This window comes from Pecten maximus, chromosome 4 (assembly GCF_902652985.1).
Source record: "Pecten maximus chromosome 4, xPecMax1.1, whole genome shotgun sequence".
NCBI classification, from domain to species: domain Eukaryota; kingdom Metazoa; phylum Mollusca; class Bivalvia; order Pectinida; family Pectinidae; genus Pecten; species Pecten maximus.
Window position 1 is genome coordinate 37,428,575 of NC_047018.1, and position 22,802 is coordinate 37,451,376.

Sequence of the window (22,802 nt, forward strand, 5' to 3'; positions counted from 1 at the left end):
GCTGTTGTAAAGGCTGTTCCATCTTTGACGATAATAATTTGTTCATTCATCGTGGGAGCAAAATTCCTGGATATAGTCTTTTAAATCGTTGTCAAATGTAAATATAAGCATTGAACTGCCTTCATTTGGAAGTTATGGGCTGATGAATAGCAACTGGACAAAGGCAAAATCAACATGAAGCGCTAGCGCGTTTCATTAAATTTGCCTTTGTCCAGTTGGCATTCATCAGCCCACAACTTCCAAATGAAAGCAGTTCAATGCTTAAACAAACGTCGACTCCGGAACGTGACCATAACATACCAGCTCGATCAAAATAAGCTGACCATTGTTTTACGTTTATAAATCTAGACATATACCATTCCACAAATCACGTTTTCATGTCTGTATTCTATGTTGTTATTTAATGATATATATTTAAATTTCCACTGCGTGTTCTCTATATGAAGGTACTAACAAAATTAGCGTTCATTCCTAGGTGAACAATTAACCTGCCGCGTATGAATACATACTGTACATTGTTGACGGTGCCAATGCAAAAGTGTGAATATAAAATCGCGTTTGATTACACATGAAATAATGTTTTATCAACTTTAAAACTTGTTAATAATTGTAAAATTGAAGACAAAATTTCAATATTTTTCTTTCATGATGATTAAAATAATGAATTTGTGTGGAACTATATTTTGTGTACCTGTGTACTTGATTACCTTTCCCGCCAAATTGGAACTATCTGTTACGCTGTTACATCGATCATTCAGCTGTTTCGTCACTACGTATAACGAACGTAGAATACTGTTTCTTATGATTTTTTTTCAAAGATTACGTTGAAAAACAGTTTTGAAATGAAAATATAAGAAATAATTGTTATTTTTTGTTGTTCACTGGTGTATGAACGGCATTTTTTGACAGATATTTCAACATGACGCGCTGACGCGCGTCATTTAAAATATCTGTCAAAAAATGCCGTTCATACACCAGTGAACAACAAAAAATAACAATTATTTCTTAATTAAACATTCTATTGGAGATGTATGATATTTGATAGCTTGATTATATCAATAACATTGACAGTCTTGTTGAGATGTTTTAGCATACTCCCTCCATATAGGATAGTAAACATCTATTGGACTCATCTTGGGATTTGATTTTTTCCATTCAAACTTGTCAGTCACCTGCTGACAACAGCCGAATAACTATCTCCACTACGTACTCTCCACTATTACATTTTATATCCGTTCATCGTGTTTCATGTTTTTAACAACAGCAATTAAATATCACTCCTAGCTTTTACTGTTTCCACTTCAATTTGTATGTTTGCCATCACTTTTTAATCATAATCCAATCTTCTTTTTTAATCATAATTCAATCTACTTTTTTAAAATTATAATCCATTTTTTAAACCATATTATAAATCCAATCTCTCTTTTTTGGTAAATTATATAGAGGATATCTAACAGTGTCTTCAGTAATACCAAATATATTTGGTATTACTGAATACACTGTTAAATATTCTGTTTATTACATTTTTTATCAACGAAAAACCTACCCCGTATGCTAACTAGGCCTAATGTAAACAAAAAAAGTAGTTTCCCCTGTCCAGGTGCTGACATATATGTCGGGCTTTCTGATTGGTCAATTATTTTGGTATTTTCTAATCATTAATTTGATTGGTCAAATCAGCAAAAGTGATATTTTCACTAGTGAAAAATATGAGTGAAAAATATCACTTTTATAGAATGAATAATTTTTGATATTTACTTTTTAAATCATTATCAAATCTTTCTTTTTTTTTCAAATCATAATCCAACCTTTTTTCTCTTAGAATCTGATGTCCTTTTTTTTCTGTTCCAAACGACGCAGATTTTCATGGCAATGTTCCATGTACGAAATTTCCACGTTACATGTTTAAACCCGAGGACGACTCCTGCATTCATTCACCTGGGTACGAGGTGACATGATAGCGGGATATTGTTTTTGGTTTGAAGTATATTTTCATGAAAACAATATCATTTTTATCACAAAGTTTTCGCTCATGTTCAGTAAAAATCATTTCTTGTGTACAAAAACGGCAAACGGCAATACACCACTTTCTATAACCAAACCTGTATGTCGCTATTCAATAGATTTGTCTGTACTCTATCCAACCCTCAATTTGTATTTTGAAATGTGCTGTTATTTTGTGTGTGAATGGAATTATAATTTTGTTTAAGTCCATCTATGATAAAATATCTGACAAAACAAAACCCGCTTCTTTATTTAGGGTGTCATTTTTTTTTTTTTATTGTAAACGTCTTTAGTAAAAATCAATTGTAGTTTAAAATCAAAATTACAACGCTACATAGACCAACACGTATCGAAGGGGAGATAAGCGATGTTTCCATCATATAAACTATTAGTCTAGGCTATTTTCACGGAAACAATTGTCATGTCATAAAACAAAACGAAAAACATATTACAAAAATATCACATTTATTCTATATTTGCAATTAGGTTTCCAAATTATATACAAACATAAAATACACGTTTCACAACATAATTATTCCCGTACCCCCATACAAGTATAGTTCTTCACAAATTTCTTTTTGAAAGAAAGCTAATTTCAATAAAAAAAAACAGCACTGGGGCAAATGAGAATGGGGATGTCATCCTTTGAATAATTTGAATAATTTTATTGTGATATTGAAATATCAATTTTGATATTTTCACCTGTAAGTATAGGTGGCGTAGCAATTTATAACAAACATTCACCAGTAAGCAAAAATATCAAAACTTTAAAACAAAAATACATTTAAAAGAGACATATTGTTGGCAAGCCAAATATAATTCAAATTGACGAAAGCAGAATCGAGATTCTTCTTGCAACGGAAGACTTTTTCGTTGAAGTTTGGCCGAAATGCCTTTCCAATCAAAACCAGATCTGTTGAACAGCACAGAATACTGCCACGAAAGACCCAGACCGTCCAAGTGTCCGTTCGTCTGCTCATTCTGTCTGTCTGTCCTGATGGCCATGCTCTGGTTATGTCACTAGTAGGTTACCAGCGAGACCGCTTTCCTACGGAAACAAGAATTTTACATTTAGAATTATTGCAATGACACATTATCAATCTTCATTAAATTAATGGCCACCTTTCCTATGCTGTGTTCGTCCTTTAATTAAATTGACCAATATAGTATATTTCATAATCAAATAAACGCAATTGAGTCCCATAAAATCATTTAAAGACAATGAGTTCATGACCTTTATCATAGTATTACAATGAAAACGGATGCATAACGTTCTGCAAATCAGGCAAAATCATGTGGTATATGAATGCATGAAAGAGAATATCGGCTCATGCAGAGAATCTTATTTGACAAGTAGAGGGAATAATGTATTCTAGTCGACGAGCAAACAAACAATAGCATTGTTGACAGACGAACACTTACCACCAACTGAGGAGGAGGTGTGGTGTGTGGGACTACTTCTTCCCTATGGACGATAAAGGTACACATTGTCCGTTGAGACACACCTGTTGACAAAACGAAACTTTAGCATAGGCATGGAATCCATATATCTAATGTTATCAAAACAATCCTGTCATCCGAAAGGCAGTCTAGTAATGATACATGATTGAAGAGAAATATGAGAATTCTTATCTTCGATGTAGCTCTTAAGTTCTATAAACCAATATATTCAAACGAAACTTGAATTTAACTAAAACAGTGAGTAAGGATAACAAAACCAGGTGGTCTGGAATAGTAAGCGTCTTTGTCACTACCCTGGTTCTCTTTTAAGGACTGTAGCTTGACCCGGACTTGGCCTAGATTTGAATTCGTGAGAGTGCGTTGATGAAGTGAAAGACGCTTATCCCTTGCCCTCGTTATGTCGATGTTGAGGTGCCAGTTTTAGTTCAAGTCCGGATAAAATTTAGAGCTTAATACCTATCTATTTGTGCGTACCTTATGTTTGCTGCACTCTGTTCCGTCCACAGCTGGTTCAGACCGAGTATATCGCCATTCTCCTTTCCGATCATCACAACACAAGTGTTCACATTGGGTTGGACCTTCCTATCAAACGGAAAAGGAAAGCAACATATTAGCATACTTGTGGCGCTGATATCCTAATACATGTATATCATTAAGTCAGAGCGGTTGAAATAAAGAGGAGGAAGCGAAACTCGTCAACGGATACACAGACAATATTGAGATAAAGATGACAAGCATGGATTTTGGTCAAACAGAAAACAATACAACAGTTCACGAGGATAACATCAAGCCCGTACCTCACATGGTGGCCCTCCCGTGAACCGGAGACATTGCTGGCGAAGCGTCATGAACTTTCCTGGGAACGTAGTCGGGAACTTCAACGTGTCCCTGCTTGACCTTTGCAGTAAGCATTTAGCACGGTCCATCCTGAAAAGAAGGAAGCATCATATCTCACTATATCTGCATGTGATAGACATCGCTAACATTAAGAGAACATGACGTTCGTTCACGTTTCTTGCGACCATTAGGCAGCTGATCTGGTGTTAATGTACGTATGTGCATTTCAGCGGAGATCTTAATTTAGCGCCTTTTTCACTGAAAACATTCCACTAAATTATGTTTGCGGTATTTGCAGTATTTGAATGTTACTTTCTATGGCAAGTATTGCCGGTAAACTAAGTCATTACTGAATTAATCTTCATAAATCTAGTTCTACGCTTTTTTTTATTGCACATAGTTTATACGTTTACAACATAAATTAGCTCAACTCTTGTACAATTTCTTCAAAGAATGGGTCGACGATACCCATCTGGCATAAAATAGGGGAAGCTAAGAGGTGTTTCTCACATGTAGGTTGAGATAGTGTATGGGCCTACCTGAGAAAGTTCTGGAAGCTTCTGATAGAGCACTCTGAGAACCTGCTGAACTTGTACGAGTCGTCACGTGTGTAGCTCATGATGTAACCTGATTTGCTAGAGCAGGACCCTGCGTCAGCCTCTCCCGTCATGGTACGCGCCAAGTCTGTAGATAGAGACGAGAACATGTCCTCATAAATACCATGGAGGAAAAACTTCTAATCACTACTATTATCACAGTGGAAGTGGAGTTTGTGAAACGGATACAAGAGATCAATTAACATCAATTAATTGGAGAACTCTGACAAAAAAAATTCGGTATACTTACAGATGGCCAACCTCGTGGGCAGCAATGATGACGCCATTGAAACTGTTAGACGCTTCCCCTATTCCGAAGTTGAATGCGTTACCCCTCAACATAGGCGCTGACAGACATGCTCCACGTACGTACGCCACGCCTGGACAAATATATTCAAAATTTCATCAGTAAGACAATCAAACTATTCGTAACATTGTTCAAAAATATCAAAATGCCCTAAAATAATTTGAAAAAGCACGTTTAAAATGTTATGCTCTGAACTTGTTGTAACTTGTAACTAGTCGGAGAGGTACATTGTATTGTATCTCTCTTATTATCCTGCGTCTTCAATTATCAAGGGGTCACGTTTACTTCCACTCTGCGCCCTTGGAATATGTCATGACAAATTGGAAGGCTCGGCACAAAAGACTAGTTTTATCCTTTGATGTACATGAAACGAATCTCGATGTCGCCATATCGTTAGAATGATTGGATTTTTCGCCCCTCGTTAATATTCAAAAGAAAATGCACCAGCTTAGTGTTCGCTCAGGTTATTGTTCCTGAAACCAACCAAACTGCTAGATGCACCCCTTCGGTTTTGCCCCGACATCTTCCAGGGGTGAAGAGAGCGAAAGTGAGCGTTACTCCTGGAACATTGAGAACGATTTTCCTGTCGTTAGATAAGTTTGGATTGTTATATATTGTAAGAATGATAATGGTTTACCTGCCGTGCCCGTCACACACTCCTTCTCGTCCTTGGGGTCGAGCTGCGAGGAGATTCCTTTCCGGATAGACTTCAGTATATTCGGATTAAACGGTAATTTCCCATCTTTTCCATGTTTTAGTCGGCGACACGCGTTCTCGCTGTAATCACAAGTGATACAGATTGTCATACTTGAAATAACGTCAGAATAATTACTGGGTAGATATCTGCTGCTTATAAACATGTACTATTCTGTAATATCACACAATTACTGTAAATGTTTTATTTTGGCGTGCTCAAATGTTAGCGTAATGACCTAATTTAAACTAATTTACGTCACGATGAATTGACGCTGCCATAATTGATAAAGACAATGAAACAATGAAAAGAAAATATTATTGGTGTATTCAAAATTTAGCGGAATGCTCCCAGCGCGGAAATTGATAAAATATGATTACCACTAAAATACACGGCAGATGTAAACATCCATGATGGAATCTTACCCAGTCTGCAGGAAGGCAATGTCATGTACTGGCAAGGCATTTTCGTAACGAATGAGCCACTTCTGTAAGCTATCCATGGCGTCATAGAGAGAAAACATCTTGCTTCCCCTCCTGATCCTGCTCGACTCGATGAAAGGCTGGGCATTTGGCTCCTTGAACACTCCGATTTCCCGGATACGGAGGTCTATAATTGGCCAGGAGCCGGACAGTGCAATTGTCAGATACTTCCAGTTAACCTGTAAAAGGGTAATAATAGGCATATTCAATAGCCAATCCATGATGATTTACTTCACAAATTGGTCAGATGAACTAGATAAACCTGCCGAAAACGACACGAAGAAAATGAACAGTATTGTAATTGAACGCATTTCAGATCACAGGGTAATAAAAGTTCTTACCGCATGCCAGAAGTGCATGAGATATTCCAAGAGTTCATTTGAGTCTCCCTCAAACTCCCGGTAGAGGGCGAAGTCTACAAAAAGTAATAGTTCCGGTTCTATGCGCGGTGAGCTGCGCGATTCTGTTTGGGGCGGCCGGTACTGACGTTTCTTTCGGCTATGTGGTTTCATTTTCTTCGGTTCCGAGTTGTCACGTGTAACATTGTACTGCATCTTCAGCATGTCCTCGAATCCCGGTATGACTGGTACTGTTAAAGTGAGAAAAATATTACAACAGAGCCACCGTACCACATCGAAAATGAAATTTAAAGTTTTCGGACACGAAACTTAGAAGTTTATGTTAGTATTTTTTGAAACATTAAGCTTCGATGTCACACTTAAAACGTTTTACGGAAATCGTGCAACTTTGAAAACAAATAGGGCTGCGCATGCGCGGTTTCATCAATGCCTATGTTACCTACCATGCATGGTGTCGGCATGGAACACACCATGGTATCCACCCTCTTCCCTGTACACGGTGTGAGAGTCCGAAAACACAGCCCTCTTGTGTCTCTTGTTTGACTTAGGCGCCGCCACGATGAGCTCGTCAAACAGAACTCCCTCCTGGAAAGATAAAGAAACCAATCAACACCACAACAAGGGTTGTATAAAGGACGCACAGGCGACCAGTACTTCTTTATGTGATTTTAGTAATAGTTAAGTATATGCCGAATAACGTATGATGAATTGCGATAACAACTGTTTCGTATTTCTAGGACTTCCATCTATTCCACGATCATTAACAGCCATGTTTGATTTGTTAAAAGGAAGCTCATTAGACTACTTTCAGTGTAGTGAGTTGCATGTATTTTCCCATCGATTGTGTCAAGATTCATCTCCTGATTTCAAACTACTAACAAATTTTTCAATATTAAATTTCAGTCAGGATTTTAGGTGCCTTTTCCTACAGTTAAGAAATGTCGTGACATCCTGCCAGGTAAAGACTTACAATAAACGACTCCGGTTTCTGTCCAGAGTCCTTCCGGTGTGCGTAAATGCTGAGGAAGGTCCCAGAGCGGAGATCCTGGTAGTAGTTTAGACCCCTCGCCTTCTTCTGTAGATCTACCTGTAACAAGTACATACACTTTCAAGTTCCAGTCGCTGCCACCAAAATTAATATAGTTAAAAATAAAGACCACTGAGTTACTTAGTATATCGCACCTGACAGTATACTTTAAATAACTGACGCAGCTCTCTTAATCATATTTCTTATACTGTTACTCCTAACTTAAAGAATCTTAACAGTTATTAAAAAGGATTTCAAATTATGATTGAATTAAGTAATATGCCATTTGCAAATATGTCTTTTTTAAATCAGTTGCAAGTGCGAGTAAAAGGAAATAAAATTACGATATGACCTTTTAATAGAATCAACTGCCAATCTGAAGTTTGTTGGCGAAGCTATAAATGCATTCATGAAAAAGTATTCATATGCCATATCGATTAAAACCATATCCTTACGGGCTTGAACTGCTCCTCGAAAACTGTCCTTCCGTTCTTGTCCACTGAGACAGTCAGGAAGCGAACGTCTTCATGCAGGATGTTGCTGTTTATTCTCTTCACCTCCACGTGATAGGTTTCTTCCGGGGTTGAGACTTTCACCGCCAGGGTCTGGTCGTTATCCGGGTCACCATTCACGTGCACTTGAGCGGGATACGATCCGGAGAATGAATTTTTCGGATTGCCTTGAGTTCTCTGAGGATGAGGAGCGACTATATGCTGCACATTATCTTGAATCTCCTGTGGACGCTGTGGGCGTTGTGGGCGTTGCTGAGTGTTGGGTATAGTTTTCGGACGTTGATACACCCTGTATTGCTTTTGGTTGTGATCTATGATGACTTCACTACTATCCTGTTGGGCGTTATTTTCACCTTGTTTAATAAAATTATTGTTTACGGGAACATTATTTACATACGGTACATTGTTTGGATTGGAATGTTGGTTTTTGTGAATATTATTATTAATTTGTTGATTTGACGGAGCTCGTCCAATATTTGTTGGCATATGACTATTCATTAGATCATTATTTACCCGTCCTGGACGGTTTTGGAAAGTGTTCGCACTTCCAATGTTATTATGCTGCGGACTGACCGGCACTCGTTGCTGTGGAATAGAATTAGGAGTATGTACCGGATGTACAGGGCTGCTTCCTGGCCCAGATAGTCTGTTTATGGGCCTACCCTGGTTAGATATTGCACTATTACGATCTGTTTGATAACTCAGTCTTTGTGGAGTGTCAAACACTGTTTGTTGGGCGTGGCCGACGCCATTGGAAGAAACTTGATGGACGTTGCGTCCGATGTCATTAGGATTTCGGTTGTCCCGCTGAATCCCCGCTAGGGGTCTCTGTTGTGGATTTGAAACTGATCCCCTGTTGTACTGTGTAGATGACGGCCTGTTTGGATAGGCCCCAGAATGGACGACGCCCACCATGTGTGATTGTTGCCCTTGTGGGTGCGACTGCTGACCCAGTGGCTGCTGTGATCGGTCGATGGAGTGACCATTTTGTTGTGGATTGTAACCTGAAAAGATATCCATATAAAGCTCTTAATGACGGTACTGGTCAATTAAATTCTCTGGTCAAAAATATAACGAACGTGAGGAAGTTTGAATGAAAAATGAGAATGTTTTTTTTTAGTTGATTTGTGAAATTCAGTTAATACGCCTCAAACCTCATACAAATGTGAAGTCGTTTATGGTAGCTTGATTAACTGGTATAGTCACTAACCTTGCCAGCACGGGCAGGGATACCTGATTTGACCACTTACCTTACCAGCCCGGGCGGGGATACTTGATTTGACCCTTAACCTTACCAGCCCGGCGGGGTACTGAGTTTGACCACTAACCTTGCCAGCCCGGACGGGGGTACTTACGGATTTGACTACTATCCTTACCAGCCCGGACGGGGGTACTTGATTTGACCACCAACCTTGCCTGCTCGGCGGGGGTACTGGATTTGACCATTAATATTGTCATCTTGGGCGAGCTACTTGATTTTGTCATGGTAGCAGTCGACCCTTGATATTTTACCTTGTCAGACCGAGCGTAGGTTCTTTTTTTAACTACTGAACCTTGCCATTCTGGGAGGTACGTGTTTGAATTACAAACCTTGTTATTTGCGTATTTAACTACCACTTTGGGGTTACTGCTTACTTTTAAAGCTCGGGGTATTTGTTTTGACTACTAACCTTGCCAGCTCTGGGATGCTTGTTTCGACCGTTGTTGCTGCTGCTGCTGCTGCTTTTGCTGCTGTTGCTGCTGTTGATGTTGTTGTTGTTGTTGCTGCTGCTGTTGGAGCCAGCTGTTTTTTGACAGACGTGCTGCGCTTCCCTGAAAAGAGAGTTATCGTTATTGTATCAGACGACCCTATTAGACAACATAGGGTCAAAATCAATGCTTTGGTACAAAGACAGGAAGCCGTCGGTCTAAACGGTAAAATTACAAAGCACATGCCAAAAGACGAATGTGAAAGTTACCGTTAATCAGCGACATCATATATCGCGTCATAGGGACGAAATTAGCACGTGCTCTATCATCGTTAAGCGTGTGTTTTGTTACCTGGAAGGCGGGATGCAAGCAAATTATCTAATTTATTTTCGGCATGTCGAACATGTCTTTAATAATTCCATCAAAATATTCCTGCGTGAAACATGAACAGATAAATACGTAAAGTTTGATAAATCGTCACATCGTGTCGCTTTAGAAACGTGATTCCATTTTGAATAATAAATGATACAAAGTAGACACACTGATAAACATACTAGTCGATAAACAACAGGGACCCACTCAATCACCGAGGGAGGTGATACGGATCGTGTCAGCTCTTCATGCTAAGGGGTTTTTATCTTACAGTTTTACTTGTGTTTGATGCCTCTGTTACCTATCTCCAAATTTATTTTAAGTTTACAGGTACTCCCTATTTGCATTAGTAAATCGGACGGTTGTGATCGACTTGGTGGGGATGTAGATGTAGTCATCTGTCTATTAACTTGTATGGGTGCAAACCCAAGTTAAGTTTTGTTCGTTTTCTGTTACTCAAAAGACATGCGCAGAGAGTGTATAATGAGGAATTGTGTAAAATTGAAAAAAAGAAACTTTCGTCGATCACGATATTTTGACGGATGGATCACAAATACACCCATAAGTATGAGAGTGGACGTCATACTGTCCATCTATTATGGTGGACCTAGATGGACTTTCTAGTCTTCATTGTTTCCCCAACAACTCAAAACTTAGTACTTTTCTTTTATCAATTTGAATCCTTATCTGGGGAATCAGAATATTAGGTAACCTCTCCGACTGTGTCTGGGACACTAATTCTCTGGAAGTTACTCACGCTAAGAGTTGGACGTTTACGATTTTGTCTGTAATGGCATCATATTCATATCAGAAAGAAAATTTAATGTTACATAAAAGAGAGATGTTGTCCACAATGTTTCTCAGAAAAAGACCCCGAAATTATTTGGTGATCCCCCCCCCCCCCCTCCCCCTCCCCCCAACCCCAACCCCCAAAAACCCCAAACATATCGGTGACCAAGGATGTTTTGACGCAACTGCTGAAAGATCAAGATAAGTGGTACATGTCCTCTGGACCTCTTTGTTCATACAATAAACGGACGTCTACGACCAGGCGTAGCATACCAGCATATAATTAGCGGGACTTTCGTCGTGTCTGTGCGACACGTCACCTTACGGTGTGTGGTCTGTTGTTACATGACCAATAATACGTGAAAGGACGATTGTGTCTGTGATTCACCATTAGGAATTCCAAAGTTCACTGACTGGTCAGAGAAGGCATAGTGCACCTCCGATGACAATATAGGGACCGGGCCTATCTTGTTTCTATACACACACTATTTCGGTCACCTATATCTCAAGTAACACCCTATTTTTTGAAGTGGAACAAAAACACGAATTCGTCTCCCATGGATACCTTTATTGCTGTCCTTTATCTTGACACCTTCATTATATACCTTTCATTGACCCCTTCATTACTACCATTTCTCTTGATCCCTTTATTTTTTACCTTTCCCTTGACCCCTTCATTACTGCCATATCCCCTAACCCCTTCTTTTTTTTACCTTTCCCCTGGCCCCTTCATTACTACCATTTCCCTTGACCCCTTCATTTTTACCTTTCCCTTGACCCCCCCTTCATTACTACCATGTCCCCCTCCCCCCTTTTTTTGTTGCCTTTCCCTTGACCCCCTTCATTACTGCCATGTCCCCCTCCCCCCCTTTTTTTGTTGCCTTTCCCTTGATCCATTCATTACTGCCGTTTCCCTCGATCCCTTATTCATTTATCTTTCTCTTGACCCCTTTATTACTGCCCTTGTCATTGACCTCGTCATCATGGCCCTTTCCCGTGATCCCTTATTATTTCCATTTCACGCAAAAATAAGCGGGAGGGCAAGAAATCATCTGCAACAGGCCAGCTTACAATCACGAGGCTATGATTTGAACTGTAATAATTAATGCATAGAACTCATGTTTTGAACTGTATTCATTAAATACATGGGTGGTATGGTGTCACAGTGGTAGCACACTGGCCTTTCACCTAGGCGGCCGCGGTTCGATTCCCTGATCGGACGTGAAACGGTTACGGGTTATCTGCCTGACCATGTGGGTTTTCTCCGGGTACTCTGGTTTCCTCCCACATTAAGACCCCTCGCACGCTTCCATCCGGACCAACAAGAGTGATTCATATTAGGATAACTTGTTTAGCATTGTTGTTTTTGTTTTTTGTTTTTTGTTTGTGTTTTGGAAAATAAAGTTCATTCCTGTAAATAAATAGTGTTTGCTTCATATTATCTATATATCAAATGGTTCTGGGCAGGATAATGGTTCTGGTTTCTTTAAACAAGCAGGATGATGAGACACAGGAGCAGACGACAAGAAGCTGACCGTGCACAGTGACATGTCTTATCTTATATTCAAATAATAGACAGAGATGTCTATATATAGGTTATTTTTTAATATAAGACTAGACATGTCCCTGTGGTCTGTGTGTACGACATACCTGATACAAACAGTTCTTGCCACAGGCATCGTATAGTGACAAGATCATCAGAGCCACTCTCTTCCGGGTTTGACGCTATCAATATAGTTCGTGAACTCGTCAGGGCACCTCGGGTATGTGGATGAATAATCGAGTTTACTGGTCAGTGAAACCCTTCCTTTGACCACTACTGACCACATAAAATGGATTCGTGACTTCAAACACCGGAAACTAACCCCCTCAAACCGCAATATTCTCTTTCTTACACCTCTGAACAATAATCGGTTATCCTTGGCCGATTCCGGCATAATCATCAAGTAAGCAAAAACCGAGTTGTACAGTACAAAGTGTTCCTTATAGTGACAATCATCTTGGGCGTGAACATTTGATTATTTTTCAATAAAGTACCTTCCAGTACTCTTGTGTTCTCTACGTAAAGAGTACTAGTATCTGTCTGTGATTGGGCCTTTGCGTTCTCGACGTAAAGAGTATCTGTCTGTGATTGGACCAGTTGGATATTTGCTGTAACCTATGTATATATTGACTATAAATATTTCTGTATAGTGAATGGACTTGTATTGGTATCTGACGGTTCCCCGGGCGGCACAGTTGTCGTAACGTTTCATGCAATTGCTTAACGTTGAACTACATGACTGGCACTGGTCCTCTATTCGCGGGCTCCTGTCAGAATTTTGGAGCCTGCAATTATGGTCAATTTTAGCGGAATAGACTGGCGCCTATGTATGACGTCACAACCCAAACCAAAATTTCAGGTAATTAATCTGTAGTTTCAGTTCTAAGTTCATGTACTTAGTGGAATCTGGTTTCTTCTCGTGGAATTACTGTTTCCTCTCATATTATGACCGTTTCGCAAACTGCCAACAAGGTCAACAAGAGTATATAATTAGTTACTTCAGCTTGTTACCAAATTGAATTGTAAATTGAATAAACTAAATTTCAATGATTCAGGGTATTGAAACTGCAGTATCGGTTTAAGGAAGTTCGGAGCACGTGATCATGTCATAAATTATGTAAGGCAGTCATTTTGACGCAGGTTCACGCACGAATTAGCTAGCGACTAATGTCGTTATGCGTCATATATCATCGTGTAAAGTCTTGTTTATTTCGCCACGATAAGACACTGCGACACAGATTACCGACCCCACGGTCCGTATGTGTGCTATACTTTATAATACAATATACGGAACATGGATTTAAAAAAATTGTGTCTGTGACGAGACCTTTATCTCCGGTATAACTTATAAAAATAGAGGATGGCGGGAATTATCTGTGATCAGTGCGTCATGACGTAGGTAAACGCCATATATCACGTCTTAAAAGTACACGTGATTGAGAATTACGTGTACAAATTGTGATAGATCACATAATCGGTCTGTTATCAATGAGTTCGCTGATGTGATAGTTTTGCATATTATGTCACTAGTGTAACATATACTGGTTTCCATTGGCTGCGCAAGATAAAAATCGATTGTGACGTCATAATATGAACAATGACGTAACATCATTGATTGAAAATGGCGCAGTCGAATGATTGCTTCCTGATGATTTGTCTCCATATGTTTATTTAAAAGCCTGTCAAAATGTAAGTTTTTTGTTAGTTATGCGAACATATCTGTAACTTGTTTTCATTTCATTTCAAACAAGATTTCATGAAATGTGTCACAGAAACATATATACTTATCAGTACCAACTCATTATCCACGTCGATGGCTTTACCTTCAGTTTACTTAACTTTAGTTTAGTACAAATAATTCATATTTGAAAGGATCATCTCGTTTAGAAAAATAAAATATTTAAATAGAAGTTAGTACGTTAAATGCTATCCACCTTATCTATAAGTAGAGGTGAGTACGTTAAATGCTATCCACCTTAACTTTAAGTAGAGGTTAGTACGTTAAATGCTATCCACCTTAACTTTAAGTCGAGGTTTGTACGTTAAATGCTATCCACCTTAACTTTAAGTAGAGATTTGTACGTTAAATGTTATCCACCTTATCTTTAAGTAAAGATTTGTACGTTAAATGTTATCCACCTTATCTTTAAGTAAAGTTTTGTACGTTAAATGTTATCCACCTTAACTTTAAGTAGAGATTTGTACGTTAAATGCTATCCACCTTAACTTTAAGTAGACGTTAGTACGTTAAATGCTATCTACCTTAACTTTAAGTAGACGTTAAAACGTTAAATGTTATCCACCTTAACTTTAAGTAGATATTTGTACGTTAAATGCTATCCACCTTAACTTTAAGTAGAGATTTGTTCGTTAAATGTTATCCACCTTATCTTTAAGTAAAGATTTGTACGTTAAATGTTATCCACCTTATCTTTAAGTAAAGTTTTGTACGTTAAATGTTATCCACCTTAACTTTAAGTAGAGATTTGTACGTTAAATGCTATCCACCTTAACTTTAAGTAGACGTTAAAACGTTAAATGTTACCACCTTAACTTTAAGTAGAGATTTGTACGTTAAATGCTATCTACCTTAACTTTAAGTAGAGATTTGTATGTTAAATGTTATTCTTGTATCTTTAAGTACACTTTCAGTAGCAGATACTGCAATAGGCCTATATTGAGGTATCTGCTAGTAAATTATTGTGTTAAATGCCAGTCATCTGATTTTGATGAAAATTCTCTCCGACCCAGTAAATATTATGACATTATGAAAAATAACTGATACACCTGGCTTTAGTGACGTGGCTTAGACAGGGTTACTACGTACATATATCTGTGTCTAGGTGTAAAAGTAACTCAACAGAAAAACAAGCGAAAAGATGGATATCAAGCATCAGTCAAACAAAAGTAGAACGCATAATTTATAAACAGTATGACAGATTGGCCGATACGGGTCGTTCACAGAGGTCGGCGTTACATTTGATAAAGGGTTAACTGTACATGTCTGGATGACAATTGCCCAGTGTGACCTGGTCATCTCGCGCTTACAATTAAATCAGGTTGATGACTCTTGGTGACCTGTTTGGTGAAATGGATTCTTTAACTGGGGGTCATTGTATCAACAACAATGGCATGTGCCTAATAAGTCAGAAACGCAGTTTGGAATGTAGAACATCAATACAGATCAATCACTATTGACAACCAGATAACAATGGGTTACATCAGGACATTGTCTAGATATTTGACGCACAGTTTTTATTATTTATTCACTATTTTTTTCACATAAAAAAAAAGAATAAATAGTAGAATGTCGCTTTGTTACCACCTATTTTTGATATCAGGATATGATTCTTTGATATCAAGAATACAATTTGTATATAGAAAAAAAACTACTGAACAAATAGTGAAGAGGCTCCTTAGCATTTTTCGTGTCGAAAAAGGGTAAATATTACCTACTTTTTTTTAATGAAATATCGAATTCTTGATATCGAAAATTCATACGCATTTTTTATATAAAGAATAGTGAATAAATGGTAAAACGGCGCCTCATATATTATGCTCTATAGTACATCATCACACATTCCTATTCAATTTTTCAATTTCAATTTTCAATTTCTTTATTAACTGTGGGCCATATTGCCCATTAGCACATGTTATAATATACAAAGTCGTAATATACGTGAACAGCAATAGAAATTACAAAGTGGAGAACGAGTTCAGAGTTTGTATATTCACAGGGGCTTGGTACGAATATCTAGCCAATGGCTCATATACATGTATTTGTATTACATGTATAAATATTATATATATTGTAATTCATGTCAAGTCAATGTGTTCCAAATAAAGAAACAGACAAGATCCTATAAACAGCATCATAAATATTTATACAATCTATATAAAATCTATATAAAATCTATATACAATCTATATACAATCTATATACAATCCCATGTGTTAGGTCATCTTGTTCGCGTCCAAGACCCAATGACCGTCCTTACGTCACAGAGTAAGGGGGAGGGAGAGGGGTCATATGTCTTTATTCGGTACTAATTGCTACTTTAATTACATTAATCCTTTGATCCGACTAAAGAAATCATAAAGTACATAGTGATCGATAAATGTGTAACGTGTGCAGAACATCCATCATAAAGGTCAAATCAGTAGGGTTAATGGAGTCAAAGGGCACAGAGACCGGAAACGAGACATTTACGTGTCATCAATCATTTATTAATTACATTACTTGTAACAAATTCTTTGATCGGATATTGGAGAATAATTAAATATAGAGATTAACGAAAACACAAATATCCAATTATTTTATTTAGAAATTATCAACGGAAATTCATATTTATATTTGCATATAGGATCTGTGTTGTTTCATCATTCTTGTGTCAGAAAGTTTAAATAAACAAAAACAAAACAAAACCTATAATAACAATGATGAATGAAACAATGAGGAAAAAACCCACAAAGACAAATCCTCCTAAAACAGAAAAGTATCCATCATCTTCATTTCGTACTCCATGTGGCGGAACGTCGCCAGTCTTTTGACATTTGTCTCTAAATCTTTGTAATGGTAGAATTTTGCACTGATTTGTATTCTACACGTGTAGCGTACTATATATAGCGAGGTTAAGTACCGCGATCACCCATACCATCCCCACTTTACTGTGATTTAGTGGTAATTAGAACAGTTCATGTGAGACACCAATCAATGTTAATAGTCAGCAGCGGACGCCTTTACATCATACGACATTTCACATGACCAGAATAATGAATGGTTTCGTAACCTGGTCATGAACTAAATATAGCTGCTGGTTATTGCTGTATCATTCTAATACCGGGGTACATGTCTCTCTTCATCCCCTCTCTCCGGACCAAAGACTCCATCCCTCATATCCCGTCCCTCGGGACATAAGACAATGTATGTTTGTACTCTCTTCCAAGATGCATTTAGCTGATGCATAGCATATGTCTTGTGTATAAATTTAATTTGTGTAAAGTACAAGGTTTTATTAAAAATTCGGGAAAATAAATGTAGAGTTTGTTACATTTGCTGTTATGTACATATAAACAACGTCCATAATGGTCAACAAACGCTTTATCCATGGACACTGGTATTTTCTCAAATGAGTTTTATCGTGTCACCTGACAAAAGATTGCGACATAAAGTAAGCATGTGTAACAAAAGAAAAATGTATTTAGAAATTAGATAAGTAAAAAAGTCGGGGCTAACTTTTGTTTCTGTGATTAATTTTACGCAGTTCAGCGTAAAGACTTTTCTGACAACAGGAAATGTTGACTGTAAGGAGTAGTTTGGCGTGCCGTGTTTGTTATAACGGAAATGAATGTATGTAACCGATTGGAAAGCTCGGATATAATATTAAATCTGCAATAGTCAACACCTTGTCTATCATGATTTACTACTTTGCTTTTATCACAAGCTCTCTTAGTGTCATCAATGTACCATTCGGCGTCATTAGGTGACGTATACACCATTGGGGAGGGTGTATGATATACAGTCGTATGTGCTCTAACTTTTAAAGTATGGAACGCAAAGTGTATCATGTTTGGGTGTGTTGGTGTGACAATGGACCGTTCACACGGTCAAGGGACAATCAATCACCAGCGGACCATTACAACGTGTGAACTTCAGACCGTAACGAACGCGCCCGTTTTCTTATAAAACACTACAATGTTAGCAATAGTAGAAAACAAGAAATATCTTTAAAAAAGATAAACGGCATAGTTTTAATGCTGGTGGTTATAATGTAAAACTGCTGGTGAAATAAATTAACGAACTAATGCTTTGGTTTGTTTTATTTAACGTCCTATTAACAGCCAGGGTCATTTAAGGACGTGCCAGGTTTTGGAGGTGGAGGAAAGCCGGAGTACCCGGAGAAAAACAACCGGCCTACGGTCAGTACCTGGCAACTGCCCCACGTAGGTTTCGAACTCGCAACCCAGAGGTAGAGGGATATTGACGAACTAATGCGAGTCAGCACGGATAACAACATTATATCAGTTTGAATTATTTTTGGTGATAATAAGACTGCATTTGAATCAGGAATATAATTTTATTTCTGTCATTTGAAAAGATACACCCACTTATTCGGCTTGCATTCAATCTTAACTTTGTTTCGTTTTTAACTGCATATCTGCATTTTGCATTTACCGATACGTTGACCAATCACATCTTGACCAGTAACGCCACCTGTCGCGTCATATCCGAGACCATAGAATATTATAGGGCGATGCCGAAAAAGAAACTTGCAGGATATATGTAATACAATTTTCCACCAACTATTAAAGGGTTTACAAAGCTTCTTGGGACGAGCCTTGGGATAGGTAACTATATTGGAGTGCGTTATTATGTGTAATTGACAGGCTTAGGGCTTTTGCAAACATACAGATATCTATTACATAGTTGTGTTTTTGTTTTGATTATTTTTTGTGATTTACATCCAAATATGTAATGCCATCTATATAAGCTCATAAGCATGTCGGGAATTTAATAAAAGCACTTTTAATGCAATAAAATCTTTCGCTTTTGGATAATAACTTTTTTTTTCATTTTATGAAATAAATCATTACATGCTTTAGATCTTCTTTTCTTTAATTTTATGGAGATTATACAACACATCTTAATTTATCACCAGTATGAATATTTTGAAAATAAGATGAATCATGCATCTATAAAAAGTAAAATTCAATTCAGTAAAAAGTATCGTTTTGTTTGAAATTCAGCGACCGCCTGTCACATGCTTATTGATGCTACCGCACTCTATCAACAGTGTTATTTGGTCTGACACTCAGCAGTATATCTTCACGGTAAAAGTCTAAAAGGAATCCAATTTTAAAATTAGGAAATCCTTTAACTCAAATTTATTGTTGCTGAATTCCAATAATGCTTAATTATGGATTTTTTTTTATTTATGTACATATTTGAAGGATATTTGATGAAACTGTGGCCTTTTTAAAATAGAAGTGGAATTATTACCCAGACACATTCCTAGATATTCGTACAGAGTTTGACCAGTAGTGACCACTGAGATGATAAACCTAGGTACGTATACCAGCAGTGACCACTGAGTTGATAAACCTAGGTACGTATACCAGCAGTGACCAGCCCCCGCGTACGGACAATTGAATGTTTATGGTGATGACCGACATCAAATACTCATATACATTACGAGATTGATATCACCGGACAGTCAATCACATGTACTGGACACACAAACGTCATGGTCCGGACAGAGCTGGACAATTAGTGGACACGAATGACCCTTCCCTATAGTTTGTTTACAGTTGACTATCGATGTTTTCCTCACTTCCGGTTCTGATGGTATATTTAACAAATATCTCAATAGTTATCGTTTACAGGTAGATTATGTCAGCGATAAGGAAAACTCCTATTTAGGAACCTATTATGGCAATATGTAAAATAAAACATTATTGAGTGACAACAATTCTTTTATAGTATAAGTTGACATCATCTGAAGCAGAGCAGTGTTTACCTGTGGAACCTATGAAAATTCTGAACAAAACATCTACGCACATCATTTAAAAATATTTTTTTTTTACAAAACCGATCTATTTTCATGATTGTGTATCGGTCATTAATTTGAAGGATTTATATCCGTTTTCTCCTTAATTAATTCAAAAATGATCACGGCAACAACAAATTAATCTACTTAACATGACTTGGAGATAACTACGTCTTTCCTTATTTAGGTCAAAGCTTTTATATTTAATACATTTATTTCTGTTCCCAACGTTCACTTAATTACGAAGTACACGCACTACCTTCGCTGTTTTAATATATAGAAGTTTGTCATAATGCTGTGTAAATTTTCCAATACATAATTTAGGTTTACCAATATCAATATGCTACATAAGCTTGTCAATGTGGTATGCAGGTTTGTCAATATGCAATGTATGCTTGTTGCCAATATATAAAGTGGATCAGCCATTGTGCTATGTAAGCTTGCCAATGTGTTCTAGGACTCATTCAGCTCGTCAATACAATTTGTTACGCAAGCTTTCCAACTGATATTTCTAAACATTTATCCAACATTTCCAACTGATAAGCCATTATATCTGTTCGTCAGGATCACATAAAGCTTACCAAAGTACAGTTGGTACATGGAATGTTCAGGGTTAGTGCACATCTTAATTAAAATTATTTATCCGAGACATGTGTTTTCGGAGATGGAGGGGCCGCGGTGGCAGAGTGATTAAGGTGTTCCGACACTTTATCACTAGCCCTCAACCTCTGGGTTGCGAGTTCGAACCCTACGTGGAGCAGTTGCCAGGTACTGACTGTAGGCAGGTGGTTTTTTTCCCGGTTACTCCGGCTTTCCTCCACCTCCGAAACCTGGCACGTCCTTAAATGACACTAGCTGTTAATAAGTCGGTCAACAAAAACAAACCAAACCAAATTTCGGAAATGGAATTTGGATTGTAGTATTACACATGAGAGGGCCGTGTGGTGATGTAGGGTGTGTTCATTGACCTTGACCTGTCGACCAATAAGGCGGGCACCACAACACATGCATCACTCATGCGTCTGACGTTTTTGTAAAGACAATGGTCAATGGTCCTGAGTCTATCGGGGAATGGAATTCTCCTGACATTTTGTACTACAGGAATAAAACAGTATTTTAGTCTGTATAATTTACAGATTTGTTATATACACTTTTGTAATATGGTATATATCTAGGATATCACTGGTTTATACTTCCAATCTACTTAAAATGCAGTTGGCGTTTCGCGTCATGCCTAATGACGGTTTGAAACTTGATAATGATTTAATGGTGCTGTCCGAGATGTTGCGATAGCAGACACCTCAGTATTATACATCTTTGTATTAAAAGACACTTTCACTTTCGTTTTACATTTATAAAGAACATGCCCGAATTTCCAAACATGAGCGATTTTAATTACAACATAGTTTTCATTTGTTTAGAACATTTATTATAGATTATTTTTCCAATGTTCATTTCCGTGTATATTTTTTTTTTGTATATAACTATTTAGACAGACTGTTATAAATCGTTCATATTACCAAATGATATCCGTATGGCTTTGGGTGTAAAACGCTCGCGGAAGCCGGGTCGACTTGGTATGATGGATGATTCTAAACCGATATGTATATATTCCAGTTTATTACCATGGTAACTAACGAAAAATGCCAAAACTTGCATACATGCTATCTTATGGCGATTTAAGTAAGTATAATACACCTCTTGCAGCGCCATCAATAGTGTTTAGTTTATTACATGACCGAGCAAAAAGGCAGTATATATATTTCAATTTTCAAAATGAATGTATTATCTCAGTCTGCTATGTCCTGATGGGTCACCATAAACACGATAACATGAGTAAGTGTCGTAATAAATGCAGGTTTTGAGTTATGGAATTGATGATTCTGGCTCTATAAGTCGTCATTCTTAAAAAAAAGACAGATCGTCATATATTTTCTAATGCATCACCTATAATAGTCGTGATATCCCCAATTGTAGCAGACGACAATTTGACTGACTCTGATGACAGAAAAAGAAACCAATATCATTTCGGAATGAGTAACATTAAAGTCGCCCAAACCACCCCAGCAGTAGCTAGGGAAACTATATAAGCCACCGTATTTTTCTGCAAGTAATACAAACACCCAAACACAGAATTTAATCTAAATTTGACAACATTTGAATTTTTGACTAATCCGAAGCCAGCAAGTACGGACGACAGCATTACTCCTTGTATGTGTTATATTTTACCTACGTATCAATGCGCCGAATAGAATAAAAGTCACCGTTTATAATGCTCTAGTAGGCAGTCAGAAGCAAATGGCGACCATTTTGTCAAATCAAAAAAGTATGTCAGCATTGTGTTCCAGGTGCCATACAATACCTGTATAACGATTTTCATCAAAATCGGACAATATCTTTCGACAAATCAGAAACCACGAAATAGCTGTCCTTTTGTTGACTATGTTGTTTTTAGTGCCTGGCCTATCCGATACTTCTCACCAAGTTTAATTTCTATAAGCCAAAATACTCTCAGACACAGGGACATCGTTACTCTCTCAGACACAGGGACATCGTTACTCTCTCAGACACAGGGACATCGTT

The 22,802-nt window shown here is 37.7% G+C and overlaps 1 protein-coding gene across 1 annotated transcript in view; it reads right to left on the bottom strand.

The window, feature by feature from the left end:
- Positions 1-2,452: 2,452 nt before the first annotated feature.
- The window catches only part of LOC117326000, a 29,352-nt gene continuing 9,002 nt past the window's right edge, over positions 2,453-22,802 (bottom strand). Inside the window, 14 exon segments of the mRNA XM_033882551.1 lie at positions 2,453-3,052; positions 3,427-3,509; positions 3,940-4,047; positions 4,263-4,392; positions 4,842-4,966; positions 4,968-4,986; positions 5,149-5,278; positions 5,843-5,982; positions 6,325-6,560; positions 6,723-6,970; positions 7,184-7,325; positions 7,711-7,827; positions 8,223-9,283; positions 9,950-10,091. Of these exon segments, the coding sequence (XP_033738442.1) occupies positions 3,459-3,509; positions 3,940-4,047; positions 4,263-4,392; positions 4,842-4,966; positions 4,968-4,986; positions 5,149-5,278; positions 5,843-5,982; positions 6,325-6,560; positions 6,723-6,970; positions 7,184-7,325; positions 7,711-7,827; positions 8,223-9,283; positions 9,950-10,091 (2,649 nt within the window). The 3' untranslated portion in view covers positions 2,453-3,052; positions 3,427-3,458.